This window comes from Symphodus melops (genome assembly GCF_947650265.1).
Source record: "Symphodus melops genome assembly, chromosome: 4".
NCBI lineage: Eukaryota > Metazoa > Chordata > Actinopteri > Labriformes > Labridae > Symphodus > Symphodus melops.
This window is the reverse complement of record NC_136694.1, coordinates 22,556,196-22,574,765: the sequence shown is the minus strand read 5'-3', so window position 1 is coordinate 22,574,765 and position 18,570 is coordinate 22,556,196. Positions and strand designations below refer to the sequence as shown.

The following is an 18,570-nucleotide window of genomic DNA, read 5'->3' as shown; positions in this document are numbered from 1 at the left end:
CAATCAGAGACCTGCGGTAAGTAAGAAAAAAAAGTAAAAAAAGAGAAGGCGGTCCAATAGCAAATGAATCTGGATTTGGATCAACTGAAAAGAGGAGAACAAGTCAAGAGGGAGGCAGTAAGACTGACAGAGAGAGAAAGAGAGAGAGAGAGAGAGAGAGAGAGTTAAAATGCAGAGGGAGAACTGAGTGATTTGGGTTGGGAGCAGGAGCAGGGAGCCAGGGTTGGCAGGGTTTTTGGTGGAGGAGTGTGGTGGTTCAGAAGTCCTCCAGCGCGAGGCGCCAGTGTGTCCGGCGGGGGCCCTGACCATGAGCTGCCTCACCCCCCCAGAGCCATGGCCACAAACCCCCTCTCCCCCCGTCACCACCAGCACCGCCACCCATCCAACCCAAAACCCACTGGCAGGCAGCGCTTCACTGAAGCTGCTGCTGCTGCTGCATGTTTATTTAATATTCTGGAGAAATTGAAATATCTTTGTGGGTTAACGCACATACATACACAATTACATATCACTCACCCGCACACACACTCACTCACACACATAGTCACACGCATACATTCACACACATCACAGCCACAATATATAAATAAATAAAATCGAGTAATAATGTTCTCTTGATCTGCAGCCAAAAAAAGAGATGGAGAAAATCTTTTTCAAATGGTGTTTTCAGAAGTGTAGAAGGAGGAGCGTGAATGTCTGACGCTGCATGTAGTCTGAGCAGGCGGCATGTCTCAGACTGACTCCCACAGAGGAGAGAGAGAGAGAGCAAAACCAAAGTGGATGACAAAAAAGAAATAGTTCCCATGTGACAGACTTTGGAAAATAAAAAGGAAAAGTATTTAAATTTGTTGGCAGATGTTCTACCATCATACACGGGTTACATTGGAGATGCACTGATACTGCATTCAGAAATGCTTCTTATACTACCTAAAATGTGCTAACAGATCATCAACTATGTAATACAAGTCATTGCAATGATGTGGTACTATAATAAATTTCCTCTCCAAGAAATCGACTGTGACTTCTTAAAAAAATGGCAGCCTATGAACTACCGTCAAAGCAAGATGTCTGCTTTCCTCACATGTTGTCAGCGAGTATTTGCCCAACAAATGACATTATTTTGCCAGTACCCAAGTCAGGATATCCAGTTCACAGAGGGAAGGGAAGAAAATTTATCTGAATCTCTGTAACCACTTCTATTGTTCTAGAAAGAGAGGGTAACAAAGGATAGCTATATAGCCAACAACATTTTTTTCTGCGATCACATTTAAAAGCCTTTTTGTTTGTTTAAAGTCTAGATATCTAGAACTGGTGAAAAACAAAACAAAGACATTTCATTTGAAAAATCAGATCTTGAAAAATTGGTGAACAGTTACGACACCCACGTCACTGTTAGCTTAGCTTGGGGGTGCTTAGCTTGTTTTCTTGGTTTGGATTACTTCATTGTAGGCTACTCAGTTAAGTCATTCCGTGATATGACATCAACTCAGGGTTAGAAGTCTAACTGTATGCTTTTCAATCGCAATCGTTCTCTACTTTGGCAGATATTTAAGTCGAAGTTTCTTATTTCTTTAAAAAACTAAGCTTCTCACATGTTAAGCAATTTAGCAACCGAGTGTGTGGTCTGTGAATCAGAACATGTATATGAGGTGTTTGTGAAGTGTTAAATGAACAAATGTGGATGCCAGCCATTTTCCTCTCAGTGATTGTAGTGTGTGTTCATGCATGAATGCACACATCCATAATGAGACTCTGATCATTACAAAGCAATTCCTTCAGACAGAAATCCCTTAAACAGCCTCGGTTTTGGGCTTCATGCGATCCCCCCTTCTGTCTCCTCTCTCCCCAACAGCCACCAACCGCTGCAGCTGCCAAAAATAACACAGGAGCGCCACTCGAACCCGCGCCTCACCACAGCACAGCCCAGCCGCAAGAGAGGGATCAAAACACACACAAAAAAGGAAACACATCATATTGTGGAAAGGAGGAGGGGAAAAAGAGCATTCATACAGCTCCGAGCTTGAAGATATCTACTGATGATTTTGGCAACCAAAGAACCACATGCACTAATTCACCAGGCCAAGACAGAGGAAAGGAAAGTGGATGTGTGTGTCTGTTTGTGCATACATTTTTGGAAGCAATGAAACTGCTAAGATAGTTTTAACTTCTGATGTCATTCGCTCCCTGTTTAAACCACAAGCTCAATAAAAACGCGTAGATTATCATATTATTGGTCAATAAATTAAGGCTTTAGTGGACAAATAACGGGCTAGTAAAAAAAAAGCAAATTATCACTGAGAGTAATGAGTAGAAGGGATTTCCTCTGTTTGCAAAAAAATCATTATGTTTTTATTGTAAGTTTGGGAGTTCAAACAGAAGACAACTTCATTTATCATTCTCCATTTGTCTTTGCCAGTCCACTTAGTGTTGCATTTGGCAAAATGTGCTTATCCACACTGACACACTGATGCCAGTGAATGAAGCCGTCAGGGACCAAGCTCTATTTCTATGGTGGCCAGAAGGGGTTTACGAGCAAACCATCGTGAGATTAATTGTTGAACCACAAAAATAAAGGAAATGATGGAGGGGTGGAAAATGGACTGAAATGTTTTATGGAAGTGTGGCGGCATTCATACAAGAGGAACTTGTGGTGTCCAAAGGAATTACAAGGGTCTGCACAACTCCTTGGTGTATTTATTCCCTGAGGCAAAGGGGTCCAAACTAAGCAAGGAAACTCCAACCATAATAGAAGTTCTCAGCTTGTAGTGTAACCATCAAATGCAATATCACCTTTGTCTAGATTAGGAATACTAGCAGCATTTCTAAGCACCAGCATCTGTTTTTTCTGCTAATTGATATGTTCATTGTTTTCTGTATGCATATACAATATTGTATGTACTTTGACGATAATTCACATTTTTTAACGTGTTTTATTTTATTCAAAGGTGGCTGAAAACATCAGCTAAGGGGCTGAAAAACACCAGCCCCTCAGCTTGGTTATTCTTTAAATCTGTTTAATGTTGATTTATGTTTATTGTTGATTTAAAGAAAAAAGAAATGTAAATTTCTTTCTGTTCGTGCAGGCTATTTAAAGCAGATTCTCACTTAATTTTTTTTAATGTAACGTGTTGTATTTTGTTTGTCACCCATTTTTTAAAACTATTTTATCAAACAAAAAAAAAATGTATCTGTAGTATTGTAATATTTTAACATATAGAACATAAAAGTAAGGATGAGGTAAAAACGTCTTTAGAAACGGATACAATAGAGAATGTAGAAAAAATATGAAACAAATGATAATTAGCTTTAAAGAAAATAGGTAAAAGCTAGCGTTGCATACGTGGCCACAATATTGACTAAAATGTGAAAATGTTTATAAAAGGAAGGGAATAAAAAAAAGTATAACTAAGGAGATGTCAGAAGAGATGACAGGTGTCAGTCAACACAAAGACCCAGTGTACTGAACTCCAGCCCGAAAAGAGCGTTTACTGATGCGCAGATCAGTGACTGTCTGTCGCCATCTGCTGGTTCGTATTAAACATAACATTATTGAACTGCGAGCCCAGAAAATACAAGAACTATCGTCACACTATTCAAATAATACTTGTGCTCGAACACAAAGATGAAAAGAGACAGAAATTAACTATTATTACTGAGTCTGAACTTGTTTTTTTCTTCCGCTTTCGATTTCAGCTAATTTAGCTGGTTTTTCCAGCTTGGTGAAAAAATAACATACAATGAAAAAACACTTTTAATTGAAGTAAACTCAAACTTAAATTACCCTAAAGTTAGTATAACATTTGAAACGTACGGTAAAAAAAATGTTTCTTTTTTACTTTTCAACCCCTGAAAACTACAACTCCCGGTCGAGCTGTTAAAGCCGTTCAATTGTTTATGTTTTGATGACACGGTCATTCATGAAGTGGATGTTTGATCTTTTACCATGTACGTTAATGGTCTGGACCCAGACCCAAAGGTACTCAGACGGTGTGTAGGTTTAAAAAACGAACTAACCACGGACCAATGGGAATTCAAGTTTCGCGGGGCTCCGTTGACGTCATCTGTGTGCGCCCTAAAGATCACTCCGCTGGTGTTCTCTTGTCCTATGTTTCCTGTCGGAGCAAACAGGGGTTTACGTCACGTCGTTGGTTGGCTAACCGTCCGTCTGGGATAATACTGTCAAATGAAAGAAGGGGCCTGTTCAGGTGGGGGGATTAACCATCTAAAACCGGTCGGCTCTGTCTGTGTGAAATAGGTAATGAACGACGAGACAGCATCGGACAGCTGGAAGAGAAACTCCGGGTGCTCCAGGTGAAGCTGCACACAAGCTAGGCTAGCACAGTGTCATGGCTAACAGTCTGATTGTAATAAAGTTATGTTTCTATTTTATTCTGATTTACGCACTGACATTTTGTTTATTTTACATCTAGCCAATTTATACATATACTCCATATGTGCCTTTAACAGAGCTCCAGCTGCCACGTTACTTACTGTCAATAATCCAAACATATACCATGTATGTATGCTCTTTGTTTTCATCTGTGCTGTCTCTACTTCATGTACGTCACCTGCGTTTTGTCGGGTTCATTAGTAACTATTTATTGATCTGCTCTGATCATTTTTTTTTTCGGTAATATGAGTTAACTTTAAAAGTTTGGTCTGTTAATAGTTTACACAGTCCACTGTAGAGAACAAGCACATACTTTAAGGAGTAAGATGATGTGGTAGATTGAAACCTAGTGCTAACACTTACGTTAGAACTATGTAACTAACATATGCATAAGCAGTGTTACTGTTATTCATACCTCTCCATTGTTAAATGACTTGGACAAAACCGTAATAACCCTTGTAAGTAAAACACAATTTGGTTGAGAAGCAGCACAACCCGGAGTTCTTACATATTATAGTACTGGATTAGTGCAGAATTGATAGTGTGGAGTACAAAGACTGTAAGAAGATATTAACAAAATGTGACCAGATCAGATAAAAATGCACAGGTGTATATATTTTTTAAATATAGTCTGAGATTTTGTAAATAAATGAACAGCTGGTTAACAGTCTCCCTCGTGCTTGGCCTCTCTTTTATTCAGTATTGAGCAAATGCTGGCTGTGAACCCCGGTAAGACGCCGATCAGTCTGCTGCAGGAGTATGGAACGCGGATAGGAAAGACCCCAGTGTACGACCTGCTGAAGGCCGAGGGACAGGCCCACCAGCCCAACTTCACATTCCGCGTCTCCGTCGGAGAGATCAGCTGCACCGGCCAAGGGCCCAGCAAGAAGGCGGCCAAGCACAAAGCAGCAGAGGCTGCTCTGAAGATGCTCAAAGGGGGCTTCGGAGGTCCTGCCGGAGTTGGTGTTGGAGTTGACAGATTTATTGGTGTTGATGTGGCTACTGATGAAGATGGGTCAGTTTCACAAAATGTGATGCCAGAGTCAGTTGGTGTTTTGCAGATTTAACATTTTAGTATGCTCTGTATATCTGACGAGATCAATCTTTGACTTACTGTGAGCTAGAGGCCAGTGTGGTTTCATTACTTCCTTTTCTGTGTTTGTTTATCTCATTCTCTCCACAGCTCCCAGTCTGAAATGAAGACCTCAGGCAGTTCTCAGCAGTCCGAATGTAACCCTGTAGGAGCTCTGCAGGTGAAGAAACAGATAACCACTGCAGTTTAAGTGTTATAGTTGCATGCATTTTAGCTTTAATTAATACATGTTTGTGTTTCTCTCTGCTAGGAACTGGTGGTACAGAAAGGATGGCGCTTGCCAGAATACACCGTCACTCAGGAGTCCGGTCCAGCACATCGGAAAGAGTTCACCATGACCTGCAGAGTTGAAAGATTTGTGGAAATTGGTAAAATGAAAATATGTCATTCTTCAATCAACAAGTTTTGTCTCTGGAGACAATAAAATTGACTTTATAAAATGTATTTCTGACATGCCATATGTAACCTGTCCATTTAAATGTTGAGGTTGGCTGTCACTGCAGAAATGTTTAAGCATGAATAAAAATAGAATAACACAATCATTTTTTTATGCTTAACAAATTGTCATTGATCCAAATCAGTAAGTCAGAGTTCTTATAAATCAGTGGTATTTACTTGAGAAACATTTCTCATTCTCAATTTCCTGGACCTCTGCAGGAAGTGGAACCTCGAAGAAGTTAGCAAAGAGAAACGCAGCAGCAAAGATGTTATCTAGAATACACGATGTCCCAGTAGACCTGAGGACAAGTAACGAAGCTGAAACAGAAGAAGACACATTTAACATGGTAAGAAAACAGATGGACACTATGCCCAATTTTGTCCATCAGTCGACTAAATCTTAGTACCTATTGCATCCTTAAAAGTGATGCCTTAATATCATGTAAAGGATGTCTTTTCACCACAATATCCAAAGCAATGTCATCAACTCATCTGGCAGATAACACTGTTTTTAATGGCACCCAACTTCTTCTACCCCTCACACGCAGCACACGGGGAACAGAGCCGAGCCGGGTAAAAGTAAAGGCTTCAGCTGCACATGGGACTCTCTGCGTAACTCTGCTGGAGAGAAGATCCTGCAGCTCCGCACTCATCCTCTGGGCATGCCCTCGGACTCCAACTTCTGCTCTCTGCTCAGTGACCTGTCTGCTGAGCAGCGCTTCGACATTAGCTACCTGGATCTAGGTGAGCTCAGAAACAATGAACACAAATCTCTCGCTGCCAATTATTTAAAAAAAAAAAAAAAACTCATTTTGTTTGCTCAGGGGAAAGCGTCTTAGTGGTTTCACATCTGGTTTATTCAAACGGCACAAACTAAGACTTCTAGTCAAATCTTTAATGATGACATCAGACCACAATAAAAAAACTCATGCAGTGTGGTTGCAGTTACCGTCATTGGAAATGGGGGAAGTAGCCTGCAGCTGCATGTTGCCACAATTATGTCAGGGTGACCTTTTTATGTTATTTTTTATTTTATCTTTATGATTATTTTAGTGATGTTAAGTAATTTGTGGCTTTGTCTGTGAAAGGAGCTGTTTACATGAAATGTACTTACTCATGTGCAGACAGTACAGCACAGATGGACAAGAATTTGAAGCTGAGAAGTGAAAGCATAGCAGTCTTCATAACTAATTATTTCCTGATCAGACTGAGAAATGCAGCTGAATGAATTTCAGAGGAGGCTCAGACATGCCTTCATCCACAGTGAGGTCTTTAACAGCGCTGAAGCAGCAGACACCTTTTACTTCTCTGTTTTTTGTTTCAGAGGAACGCAGTCTGAGCGGCCTGTGTCAGTGTCTGGTAGAGCTTTCCACGCAGCCAATCACAGTGTGCCACGGCTTCGCTCCGAGTATAGACGCCGCTCGGGCCAATGCGGCCCACAATGCACTGCAGTACCTCAAAATCATGGCCGGAGGGAAGTGATGTCATCTGCCTTCTCAAAGACCCAAACAAGCCCTGACACAGTGCCGGGATATCATGTCCACAAAGGACGGAGGAGGAACTTTGTGATTACTTCAAACAACAGGAATTACCTCAAATTTGGAAATCAAGACCTCTGATCCAGACGAGTCCCCTGGAGCCAATTTTGGATTTCTTAATGTTGCCAATGAAGATTTAGTTGCCCAAAAACTCTTGAGCCCCTCTCCTTGACATCTAGCATAATTGTCATTCATTAATTTTAAATGCTTTTTCGGTTCTTGTCTGCCCAGCATTGTAAAGCAGCACTCTTTCTTAAAGCCTAACACTGAGAGAGCCTTCACCTTAACATAGAAGTGTCGCTCTTGTAGAAAATCCCCAAAGAAATGCTGAAAATTCTGATCCTACAAAAAGTTGTAGAAATTGGACTACAGAATTTACGTCTTATTGGTGCTTCATTTATTCCCCGTTACATGGATGAAAAAAGAGACCAAATTTCAAGCCTCGCAAGGAACCGAGGAGAGTAAAAGACTCTGCTGCACCCATACCGGAGGATGATTATTTTAAAGGCTGCCCTGTTTCTAGACAAGCTTCTACAAGCTTTAAAAAAAAAAGTGGATTTCTTTTCCTAATTATTGGACCTGAACTCTAAAAATGGTTTGTATTTACGGCACTCTTCGTGGTGAGCCTTAAGGATTTGAATTTTGGGACTTTATCACTAAAACTGAATTTGTAGCCACGTTTTTGCCTTTTTGAACACAATGTTTTCAAAATGTAAAAATGGACCCTTACTAATCATGTTGCTCCTTGGCATTCCCAAAGTTGAACTTCCTGGGTAAATTTGGCTTATGTAATTCTTGCTTCTGAACATTTTAGGAAGTCAACATGATCATCAGAAGTTTAAAGATGTACAAGCCATATATATAGTTGAACATTGGGTTTGTGCTGATTTTGATGCCCCCAGTGGACAAAGTGGTAACTCATCACAAATGTTGTCCCTTTTTGTAAGTATTGTGTTTTGTTTTGGTTTGGTTTTTTTACAAAAAAAAGTCTCCCGTTTTATTGAAGTAGTTATTTCGCCAATCAACCAATCTTTTCTGTGGAAATAGAAGGAAAAAAAGGCTATTTCTGCAGAGTACGGTTAACCACTCTCCTACCCTTCCAGCTGTTTACAGGCATTAAGAACAAGAAATAATCAATGTGCTCCATTTCAGTCTGATTTGCTTTTGTAAGTCAAACAGGCATCATTTATCAGTTTTTCATAACCAGCTACAATCTCCACTCGTGAGCTTATAGACATTACAAAAACTTTTATTTTCTCAACTTTGGTCCCATCTGCCCCAAAATGTGCAAACAACATAGTGAAGTCTAATTACCACTGTTTGATCATTTGCAGTAGTGATTTATTACTTTAAACTTTAAACTGACTTCAGATGTATGACATCATAGTCCAGAGAAACCCAACTACCTCATATACCTTTGTGAAGTTCAATGTTTTAATGCTCCTTTTGTCCAATTCAGTTTCACCGTCACGACTCCTAAAGTGAAATTTGAATAATAATGAGTGATTATTACATAACATTATCCCTCCTCCTCCTTTTCTTGTTAAGCATTCACCACCATGTACTGTACTGTGTTTGCATTCATCTAAAAACAGTTTGCACAGTTGCACTTGTTAAAAAGATGTTCTTTGCACACTGCCGGCTGACCACGTTTTATTACTTTGACTCCCTGTCCCACTGCTATCTCCTGGAACAGCAGTGTGTGTTTCAAATCACTGAATTATCTGCATTTTATTCTTCAGATGACTGTCAATGATGAACCCCTGTTTTTGTTGAGTTTCAGGTGCTAACTTTCATACTTTGAACGAGACTTCTTTGTTGTGGTGATAGAAAAAGTCTCCCAGTTTTTAGACGAACAATAAAGTCAAATGTGAAACTGACTTTTATGAAACTTGTGTGTGTGTAAGTTTTGCTGCCAACTTCTATTCAAATAACTTGAATGGACTTAAATTCATTTAAATGACAATTCTAATAAAATATGTCCAGGAAGTACGTCATCAAGACATTTTAGTAACTTATTTTTATTTACAGTACTCTTTATTCGGTGTGAGCCTGCAGGAGGAATAAAACGCTTTTAATATTTTAAAACTGTTCTTAAAAAACTTAAATCTGCAGTGCAAGAAAAGGTGTACTTTAAACGTTTTTTTTTAAATGGAGTTCAGGTCATCTAACATCCGCTGTGTTAGTGTAGATGACAGGCTGACTTCTTCATCAGCATATCCGCTGCTGTCTGACTGCACACTGTCACCCCGGACCACTTCACCTGCACAGAAACACAAACTCAGTCAGACTACAGCTCCATAAACTGCACAATTCTGCACAAACGCAGCTGCAATGTGACCCGATTACGCAAACAGTCTTTTCCTTGTCACGAACACACCTGCACAATGACCTGGATACGCACATGCTCACTTATTCATCCCTATATACTCCATTCCTCACATGTCATCAATGACCCCATTCAGTGAGGCCCATAACAAATATTCAAGTTCTGCAGGGGATTTTTTTTTTTTTTCAACTAAAAGACATTTCTACTAATAACTTTCGTCCCGCTGGTTAGTTTCACAGTTTTGTTTTTTTTAGACATTTAAAGTCTCCTTAATTTGTTCAGACTGGCTGTTTTTCAGTTGGCACATCAAATTGATGACTGATCTGTTTTTAGAAGAAAAAGCTGCTTCTCAAAGGTTACAGTTCTTTGAAATGAGTGCAGTGTAGCAAAGCTAAAGTTGAAGCTTCTGCTATAATAAACTTGGCATAAAATAAAGAGTGATTAAACCATGCTTTACCTTTGTTTTGCTGTTTTTTTGACAACAGGGAAGTTCCTGTTCTAGTAGCTACTGATTGTCCAACATCTTCCTCCCCTGCACTGTGTACCTATGGAGACAAGAACAGTGTGTTTACTGTACGTCTGCTTTCACTGCAGTATAATCAGGAAACAACGACTTGCAAAATCACTATTTTAACAATGTCTGTGTAGGTTCTCAGTCATCCAGTTCATTGTAAAAAAAATCTCAATTTTAGTCAATAGTGTACACACACATTTCTGTTATAAGTTAGTATAACAGTTCCCTTTACTGTACCTCCTCCAGCTCAAAGGAATTGACCTGTGGCAGGTTGTTGGAGATGAGCCTCCGGCCCTGGTGTGTCAGTGGATTCAGGTATTGACCTTTCTCCTCAATGAGTGACTCCTCACAGGTCTTGACAAGTTGGACAGCTGAAGCATGACTGGAATCTGGTGTGTTTGAGGGACATGAATCGACATCTTCTCCCTCCCAGCCGGTCACAGTGATGCAGCACTGAGTTTGGTTACCATTGTGAGTCAGGACCTGAAGTGATTTGGATTCATCCAGGGCCCTCAAAACATCCCCTGAGTTCAAATCCTCGTCATGCACACAGACAGCCGCCTCTGATCCAGGATAAGGTCTATCTATGTCTTCTGTCTCAGAGCAGATTAGAGGTAAACTGTTTGTTTTTGGACCGTGTGTGCAGAAAGGCACCGTGTGTACACTCTCCACTATCTGAGGGCAGATTACATCGTATGTAACTTTGGCAACTGGTTTCACATGAACAGTTCTTAAGTCACGACACTGATGATCTGTTTCTGTCAAGGTCTCTCCTGATAACGATGTGGGTGAAGATGTTCTTTCACAATTAGTCCTGCTGTCAAGATCTGCTGGGTTGATGCTGTTTTCAGTGTTGTCTGTTGGTTTACAGCCCTCTATCTCCACATGACAGCATATATTTTCGTTTTCTAGAGTTTGCTTATCCACCACGATATGCTGTGTTTGCTCCTGATCGCCTTTTCTACACGATTTAGCAGCATCCTTTTCAGCTGAATTATTATTGTTATATTCCTCCATATCCAGTGTCTTTGACACCCCAGATTTGACTTTCTCCAGGACAATTTCCACCACATCAGGCAGACTGGATCTCTTTCTGGGTGAGGGCTGCGGAGAGGTAGATTCTGACCCTCGAGGTGAGCCCGTGTAAAGACACATCTTGGAGACAGTGTCCTTCAGCCTCTCCACAGGCGAACGGGGCTCGCTGCGGATGTTGCTCCTGAAGCGTTCAATTCTCTCCATGGTGGATGAGGAGAAGGTGAACTCTGGCGTGGCCAGTTTCTGCAGAGGAGTACGGGACACGTGAGAGTAGAGGGAGTAGAAGGCGTTGGCCATCGCTGTGAGGACTTGCACTTGTCTGAAACGACCTTGAGAAGGGAGAAAAAGAAGAAAGAATATAACACAAATCATATAACAAACACATCTTTTAGTAGAGTTAGTTTAATAGTCTCACTGGCAAGAGTGAGTCCGGGATCTTCCTCTCTTATCCGCCGCAGCTGTGAGTCGAGAAACAGGCGGAAGTTGATGCCCTGAGCCGAAGAGGGGAAGGTGAAGAATCGAGGAGGAATTCGAACAGTGACCTGTGGTTCATCGCAGCCAAAACCCAGCTGGTACAGCGTCTCCTCTGGATCCTCCGAACACAACTGCAGGACTTCCGAAACACTGCAGTGCATGTGACAAAGACAAGCGATACAGACTATTTTCCTGTTTTAGAGTTTTCGTCTGGACAGCTACACTGAAGGATCTGTAATGCTTATTTTAACCGTTCTAGAGAACTTTACACAATTAGAAAACATGGGGTTTATAAATGCAATAAAATCAATAGTGCAGAGTAAAAATAATTTTGCATACTGATATTGTTTGTGTAAAATCAAATCAGAAATTGGTCAAATTAAGGAGGAAATCCTGAGTTCAAATCCACATAATGACCAGCCTCACCTTGATGTAGTTCTACAAGTGGAGGACGAGGGGCAACTGGAGGCCATACTGTGTCCCAAGTTCAACAATGGAAGACCTCGATTTGGCCGAGGTGAACTGGACAACACAACATAAGACATGTTATTTACAATATACAAAAACAATTGTATAGAAAACCTTTCGGTACACTTCCAAATTTATGAAAGAATTGTTAGCCGACAAGTAGATTCATAGCCTTAATTGGTAAAACTAAAAGGAAAAAAGAAACACTGTACTTTCTGTGTAAACCATTGATAATGTTGTCTTTTTTGATCTTAGGGAGTAGATGCTCTCTGACCTGCAGGTAAGTCTGCCTAGTCTTTGTTTGGAGTAAGGATGCTGTGTGAGGCTTCATGGTCAGCAAAGAGTCGGGTGAAAACAAAAGAAGAAACAGACTCAGGTTTACACATGAAATGAATGTCTAACCTAAGAGAACAGCAACACCCTAAGAATTGAACTGAAATAAAGTAAATACCAGTATTAATATAAAAAATATGATATTAAATATATATAGTTTAAACCAACTTATCGTGTATAAAGATCTGTATGGTAAAGAAACATGCAGGAGTTGCCATGACGATGTGCGCTAAATAACTGTATTTAGTACAGAATAAATGATCAAATGTGCAGATTTGACTTCTGCAGTATTTTTTCCTTCAAAAATAACAAAAGCCTCAGAATAATGACAAGCCATAAGGACTAGTATGTAATCGATGATTAATGGGTGCTATGTCACTTTGTCATTTTCACACAAACAGGGGGATAACCACTGAATACAATTATCAACTAAGTATCTGGAATTAGGTTAGGTGGGTGTGCTGTTAGTTCAGTCTATGTTACACTCTGACACTCAGACCACATGGATTAGTACAGTATAAACATTTACCAACTCTTTAATCATGTGTGTTTGATTGGCTCTGCAAATGTAACATTACAGCTGCTACTCACCAAGCTTTAGCTGTCACTTCACCACTGTTTAACTCAGAAGCTGAAAAATAAATACATATGTTCATACTGTATATGCAACAATAGTTATTCATTTGTCAACTTGTGCCCTTCAGATATGTGTGTCTTTGAATGAATTTTAAATGATATCTCTTTCTTAAATGATTTCTGCATTTGTGTAGTTACATGTTGTAAGAAGAAGAAGAAGAAGAAGAGAAGAAAATTTCTTGTGCTATATGTCTCCCTTTCAAAAACTATCCTTCATAGCAGAAGTTTCAGAACTCTGTATCTCTGGACTTCTTGATGTGCAACAATGGGTCGCTGTGTGTGGCTCATTATCGCTGATTTTACAGAATAAGCAAATGTAAACCTTTACATGGTGCACACCTCATTTTCCTACAAAGACATTTCCTGCTTTGTGTTGGTTCATGCACTTGTGTGTGCATTTGCGTGTGTTACTCTGTGTACTCACCATCTGCACCAAGACTCAGCTCATCATCAAAGTTGTTGGGTTTTAGCACAGATTCTAAAAAAAAAGACCAAATATAACAAAAGTAATTTTAAACAGAGTTTACATCTCTATAAACATTAAGAAATCAGGCCTGTGTGGGGGTGCCTGTTGCCTAGTGGTTTTTAGCATAATTGTGTTTGTGTTAATTGCATCATAACTAAGGACAGTTTCTGATGGTACATGTTAAATTCAAAAGAAGTCTCTATTTATTACCCTTCATACTCACCAAAACTCAGCTGACTAGTGTTTTCTGTGCGGGAACCTGACCTGTAAAATATATTCCAGATTATTTACACAAACACATATGATCGTCAGTGTAATAGCATGCTTCTTCTTTCAAACAAACTGTTGGAATTTGCATAGAAAGCCTCAGCGGGAAAATGATGGCAACCTTGCTTCAAATGCAATCATGAGTTCAACTCAGACATCTAAACTCTCAACATGCTAACTTCCTCCTTTAGAAATGTTCACATGCTGATCAGCAGTGAGGTCAACACCTCCTAACCCATCTGGTCATTTGTGTGTGTAGTTCACAGAATTCAACCCCCACCTCCTCCTTTTACAGTATTCTGTGTATTTAAATGCTGACACATTTTCTCGAGTAACACTAACAGCTTCCTTTTCTTTGACTTAAACAGGAGACATTTAATATTGACTTCCTTCTTCCAATCAGTTTCATGGAAGTAGAACCTGATCATGCCTTTAGTCTTATAATTATTTTACACTGAACCACAAGGCTAGTCACAGATATGATGACCTGTTAAAACATCTTGATCTACATACTGGGAGCAACATTTTTTTTTTTTTTTTTTTTTTTTTGCCACAAGCAACATTTCCCGAAAAAGCTATTTTGCATGCATAACATGACCCATACAACAAATCTGCTGTTCTGTTCAACGCTGTCAGAGGAATGATTATATCAGTCTATTAGATGTCAACAAAGTTCACTCTAACAAAGTAGTTTACAGAACTAAAATAAACCTCTCTTTTTTTCCAAAGGAGCCGTCCTTGATAGAGTCAGCGTCTAAGGTTACTGTGGCAGAAACAAAACTGCAGCAACCTTACCACACAGTCTTCCTGGAACACCTGACCTCAGAGAGTTTCCACTTTCTACTCAATGTTTGTTGAACCAGTCTCAACTGACTGACACCTTGTATTTAGAGTCAGTGCTCGAAAAACGTCATCTTACATAAAAACTGTAGTAAAGCAAGCTGACTCACCCACAACCCAGGAGCCAGTTCTCAATCTTTCCAGTGGAGCATCCTGTGGAAATCAAAACTCATTAAATTAAACAAGTGTTTGTGTTCTTTGCTTTGTACTATATTTAAAGTACAAGTTAAAGTACAATAATTTTTCATGATTTGCAATCATGTCTGAAAAGCATTCTATATGACATGTACGATATCCAATTGAATGTACGTCATACTTTGTAAAATAATGTACTATTTAATTTATTTGTATGAATATCATATATTTGTATTTGTTTGGTTGAGTGCATGAAGACATAAAGGAAATGTAATACTTGCTTTAGGGGATGCACTGCACATTGGTTTAAATTATTTTATTTTAATCTGTTAATGAGTACGGTTGATTTTTCACAAAATATACATGCTATTGTGCATATTTTGTAATAGTGGATGTCTGGTTGGATCTAAATAATACAGTATGTTTATCTATTTCTAAACAATAAATTGATCCAAGTTTTTGTTTCAATATCCATTTCAGTTCAAGCCGTTGTTATATTTTATGTAGATTAAATGTAGTCACACACCCTCCTTCCTATAAAATCAATTTCTAACCATAGAACCAACCAGAACATACTCAGACTTAGACACATATGTGCTCTCCTTTACACTCCCATATGTTTGAACCTACCATCAAAAAAGACATCATCGTCTGCTATTGATGCAGATTGGAGGCTGCTCTTTGGCTGTCCTTCAGTGTCTGATTCCTCCAGAGTGAGCCACTGTCGGCTGCTGTTGATCCAGGCTCGCCGCCTCACCGTGGACGACGGGCTCTCCATCACCTCAGATCACATACAGCTCCACAGCAGAGAGGGTCTGAAGCTGCAGAGGCACAATAATGATACATGTTTTAGTATTTCACAGTGAAGATATAAATTGTTTCCTATCCGTATTCTTTAGCACTGAGTAGAATTTCTTATAGGTATATAAAGTGTGCTCTTTGAAAGTTTGCACAGCCCTTACAGCAGTAGACTAACGTAAATCATCAAAACATATCTTTAAAAACATATACAACCACTTAAAAACATTATCTAAATCTATGACTTATGTAAGATAAATACCAGCAAAATATCAGTCACCCCCTTGTGTGAATCCAAACACAACTGCACTAAGTCAAGTTCAGAAACAACTTAAGTTTACTATATGTGTAACAAGGACACATTTGTTTTGTATCAAATATGGATGTAATTTAAAATAAGAAAACATGCGAGAGAAAAACATTAAAGGTTTGTTACATTGAATATTAAAGAGTATAATAGCTTGAAACCTCAAAGTGAAAAGCAATCCAACTAGTACGGACAAATACGAGGCAACTATAACATTTACATTCAAATAAAGGAAATATTATAAATTACACCCATGCTATAGTGATTGATTGACCTTACCAGTTTGAACTATTTACAGTTTAATGTGAAAATGTTTTATTTTATTCTAATTTAAGGTGAACATTTTTGATTTATGATTAAAGAGTTTATGAACAGTTGACCAGCCCATCTACTCAGTGAATATAGTTCCAATATGATAAATAAAAATCATTTCCATCTCCTGATAAAGGAAAATAACAAACAAACCTGGCAGAAGAGAAGCAGCTTCACCTTCATCGAGGCAGGTTTCACTTCTGTCAGGAGCGCGCGCTCCGTCTTGTTTCCTGTTGTAGCGAACTCAGATATCTGATCTGTGATGAAGCAATCTGTCAAACTGCCTCCAGCCTGATTTACTCAATAGTTTGTGTCCATGACAGCCATAGTCTTCATGTGTGGATGATGATTTTGGTTTGAGCAGCCTGTAAGAAGTGACTTTGCATCTCATCTGAAGCAGTTAGAGGCGCGTGGGACGCAACTGTGAGTCTGCGACACATCCTGCAGAAGCAAGTCACTGAACTTTTTTTTTTTTTTTTTTAATGTCATAGGTAAAGCCTATACACAATAAAAACGTCATTCACAAGCTAACATATGACCTAGAATCACAGAGTTAACTTATTTTAAAGAATTTATGAATAGCCTTATTGATATCAATAACATCAAATAGTTAGACAATTTCTTGAAACATTGAAACACATTTTATGAAGCTCAGCCCACAGTATTAACAGTAGCCTATTTTAATTTCTTCAAGGGATAGGCAATAAAACATGGCTCAGAACAGATTGTAGTTGGTGTGTTTGTTCTGCTTCTCCATCATCATAAAGGCTCATCCAGTTTACTGTTTGACTCAACAAAAGGACCTAATACAAAAGTGATGCTGTTACACATGTGGTTTGTTGCCTTATGAAAAGGCAATTTGCTGCACAGAGTTACGCTTATGCTACTACTAAGAAAATAATGCTGTAGCCAACTTTAACCTCAGTAGTCTATTATTTTGAAATTAAAAAACAATATACGCTACTGTTGCTTTAAATTTGTGAAAACATTAATACTTATGGAACCAGTATTGAGCACTTTTCAACAGATAAGACCAGTGAAACAATAATTGTTAGACCTAGGAGAGTGCATTTGTGTTGTATTGGGGATGAAAATATCCAGCCAGCCAGCCAGCCAGCGAGACAGACAGATAGATAGATAGATAGATAGATAGATAGATAGATAGATAGATAGATAGATAGATAGATAGATAGATAGATAGATAGATAGATAAACAGACTTTACTGGAGTAGATGAACGTGTAAAAAAAAAACAGTGATGAAGTATGTAAAGACCAAAAATCCGTGATACATATAATAAAGTGCAATAGTGAGAACAGACAAGTTATCAGCTGAAACTATTGACTGATGAGTAAACAGATAAAGTGAATATATGTGTGACCATGTGAAATGATAGTGTTTGACACATCAGACTGGGCCGGGTGGTGGGTGCAGGCTCGGTGTGAGGAGGATGGGCTCCACCCTCCGTCCTGTTTACATGGACACATGCTTCACCGACAGCCCCCCTTGTACATCCCAATAATCCAACAAACCCTCCCACATGTGAGCCATTTTCTCCTCCCAGTGCGGTTATAGCCAGTGTTTGACTGTGAGGTGGTCTGTCCGGCCCCCCTTCCCCTCTCTCTGAGTCCTCCTCCCGCCTCCTCACTGGGCGCTACCAGGGAGTGGCCTTCAGCCACGGAGGCAAGACTTAAACACCCAGGGCGCCTTCCTATCTCCCCTCCTCCGTGTTCAAAACATGACATATGCTTTGAATCTTTACACAGTGATATGTCGAGTCACATGCCGCTCGTACAAAAGTCAAACATCAGTATCCATAGATATATATATCAACACATCTATAACAGTATCTATCTCAACGTGTTTACTCATGGCGCATTTTAAGCGGAAAACAGATAACCCAACGTCAATCATGCTCAATGTTACAACCTACCATTGCTAGGTCCCGCCCCAATTTTCAGCCTTTGGTCCAATCACATTGGCCAGTAGATTCTCGTTGGCAGAAACGGGCTTTTCAATTGGATGAAAGCAGCAATCGCTCAGAAACAGGTTCGTCAAGTGTGTGCTTGTTTTATTCATCTACACAGTCACCAACGCGGTCACCAAAGAAAAAAAAGGGTCAAAATGCTGTCCTCTAGTGTTTTCGTATTTTCTCGACATTATTTTGATATGATACTTATATTATCAAATAAGAACTA

At 39.4% G+C, this 18,570-nt stretch overlaps 2 protein-coding genes and 1 long non-coding RNA gene across 5 annotated transcripts; 1 reads left to right on the top strand and 2 right to left on the bottom strand.

Annotated features, from left to right (window-relative positions):
• Nucleotides 1-4,025: 4,025 nt before the first annotated feature.
• Nucleotides 4,026-8,433, top strand: tarbp2 (TAR (HIV) RNA binding protein 2). 2 transcript variants are annotated; one of them, XM_079342033.1, is made up of 7 exons: nt 4,026-4,311; nt 5,091-5,432; nt 5,574-5,643; nt 5,734-5,851; nt 6,141-6,268; nt 6,470-6,665; nt 7,246-8,433. In XM_079342033.1, exons 1-7 carry the CDS (start codon nt 4,259-4,261, stop codon nt 7,401-7,403), a joined length of 1,065 nt encoding a protein of 354 aa, XP_079198159.1. In that variant the 5' UTR covers nt 4,026-4,258; the 3' UTR covers nt 7,404-8,433. The 2 variants fall into 2 exon arrangements, with proteins under 2 accessions (XP_079198159.1, XP_079198160.1); XM_079342034.1 differs by having other exon boundaries at nt 4,032-4,311; nt 5,091-5,405.
• On the bottom strand, nt 6,725-7,234 carry LOC306822802. Its single transcript, XR_013778954.1, has 2 exons — nt 7,032-7,234; nt 6,725-7,000 (listed from the first exon to the last, which is right to left on the bottom strand). It is a non-coding gene; the product is annotated as an uncharacterized lncRNA (long non-coding RNA).
• A 1,031-nt stretch (nt 8,434-9,464) lies between the features above and the next one.
• tespa1 (thymocyte expressed, positive selection associated 1) lies at nt 9,465-18,438 on the bottom strand. 2 transcript variants are annotated; one of them, XM_079342029.1, is made up of 13 exons: nt 18,306-18,438; nt 16,527-16,603; nt 15,587-15,777; nt 14,932-14,974; nt 13,938-13,978; nt 13,673-13,726; nt 13,204-13,243; nt 12,554-12,604; nt 12,238-12,333; nt 11,753-11,961; nt 10,540-11,666; nt 10,246-10,333; nt 9,465-9,722 (listed from the first exon to the last, which is right to left on the bottom strand). In XM_079342029.1, exons 3-13 carry the CDS (start codon nt 15,732-15,734, stop codon nt 9,607-9,609), a joined length of 2,013 nt encoding a protein of 670 aa, XP_079198155.1. In that variant the 5' UTR covers nt 15,735-15,777; nt 16,527-16,603; nt 18,306-18,438; the 3' UTR covers nt 9,465-9,606. The 2 variants fall into 2 exon arrangements, with proteins under 2 accessions (XP_079198155.1, XP_079198154.1); XM_079342028.1 differs by lacking the exon at nt 18,306-18,438 and having other exon boundaries at nt 16,527-16,789.
• Between the last annotated feature and the right edge of the window lie 132 nt (nt 18,439-18,570).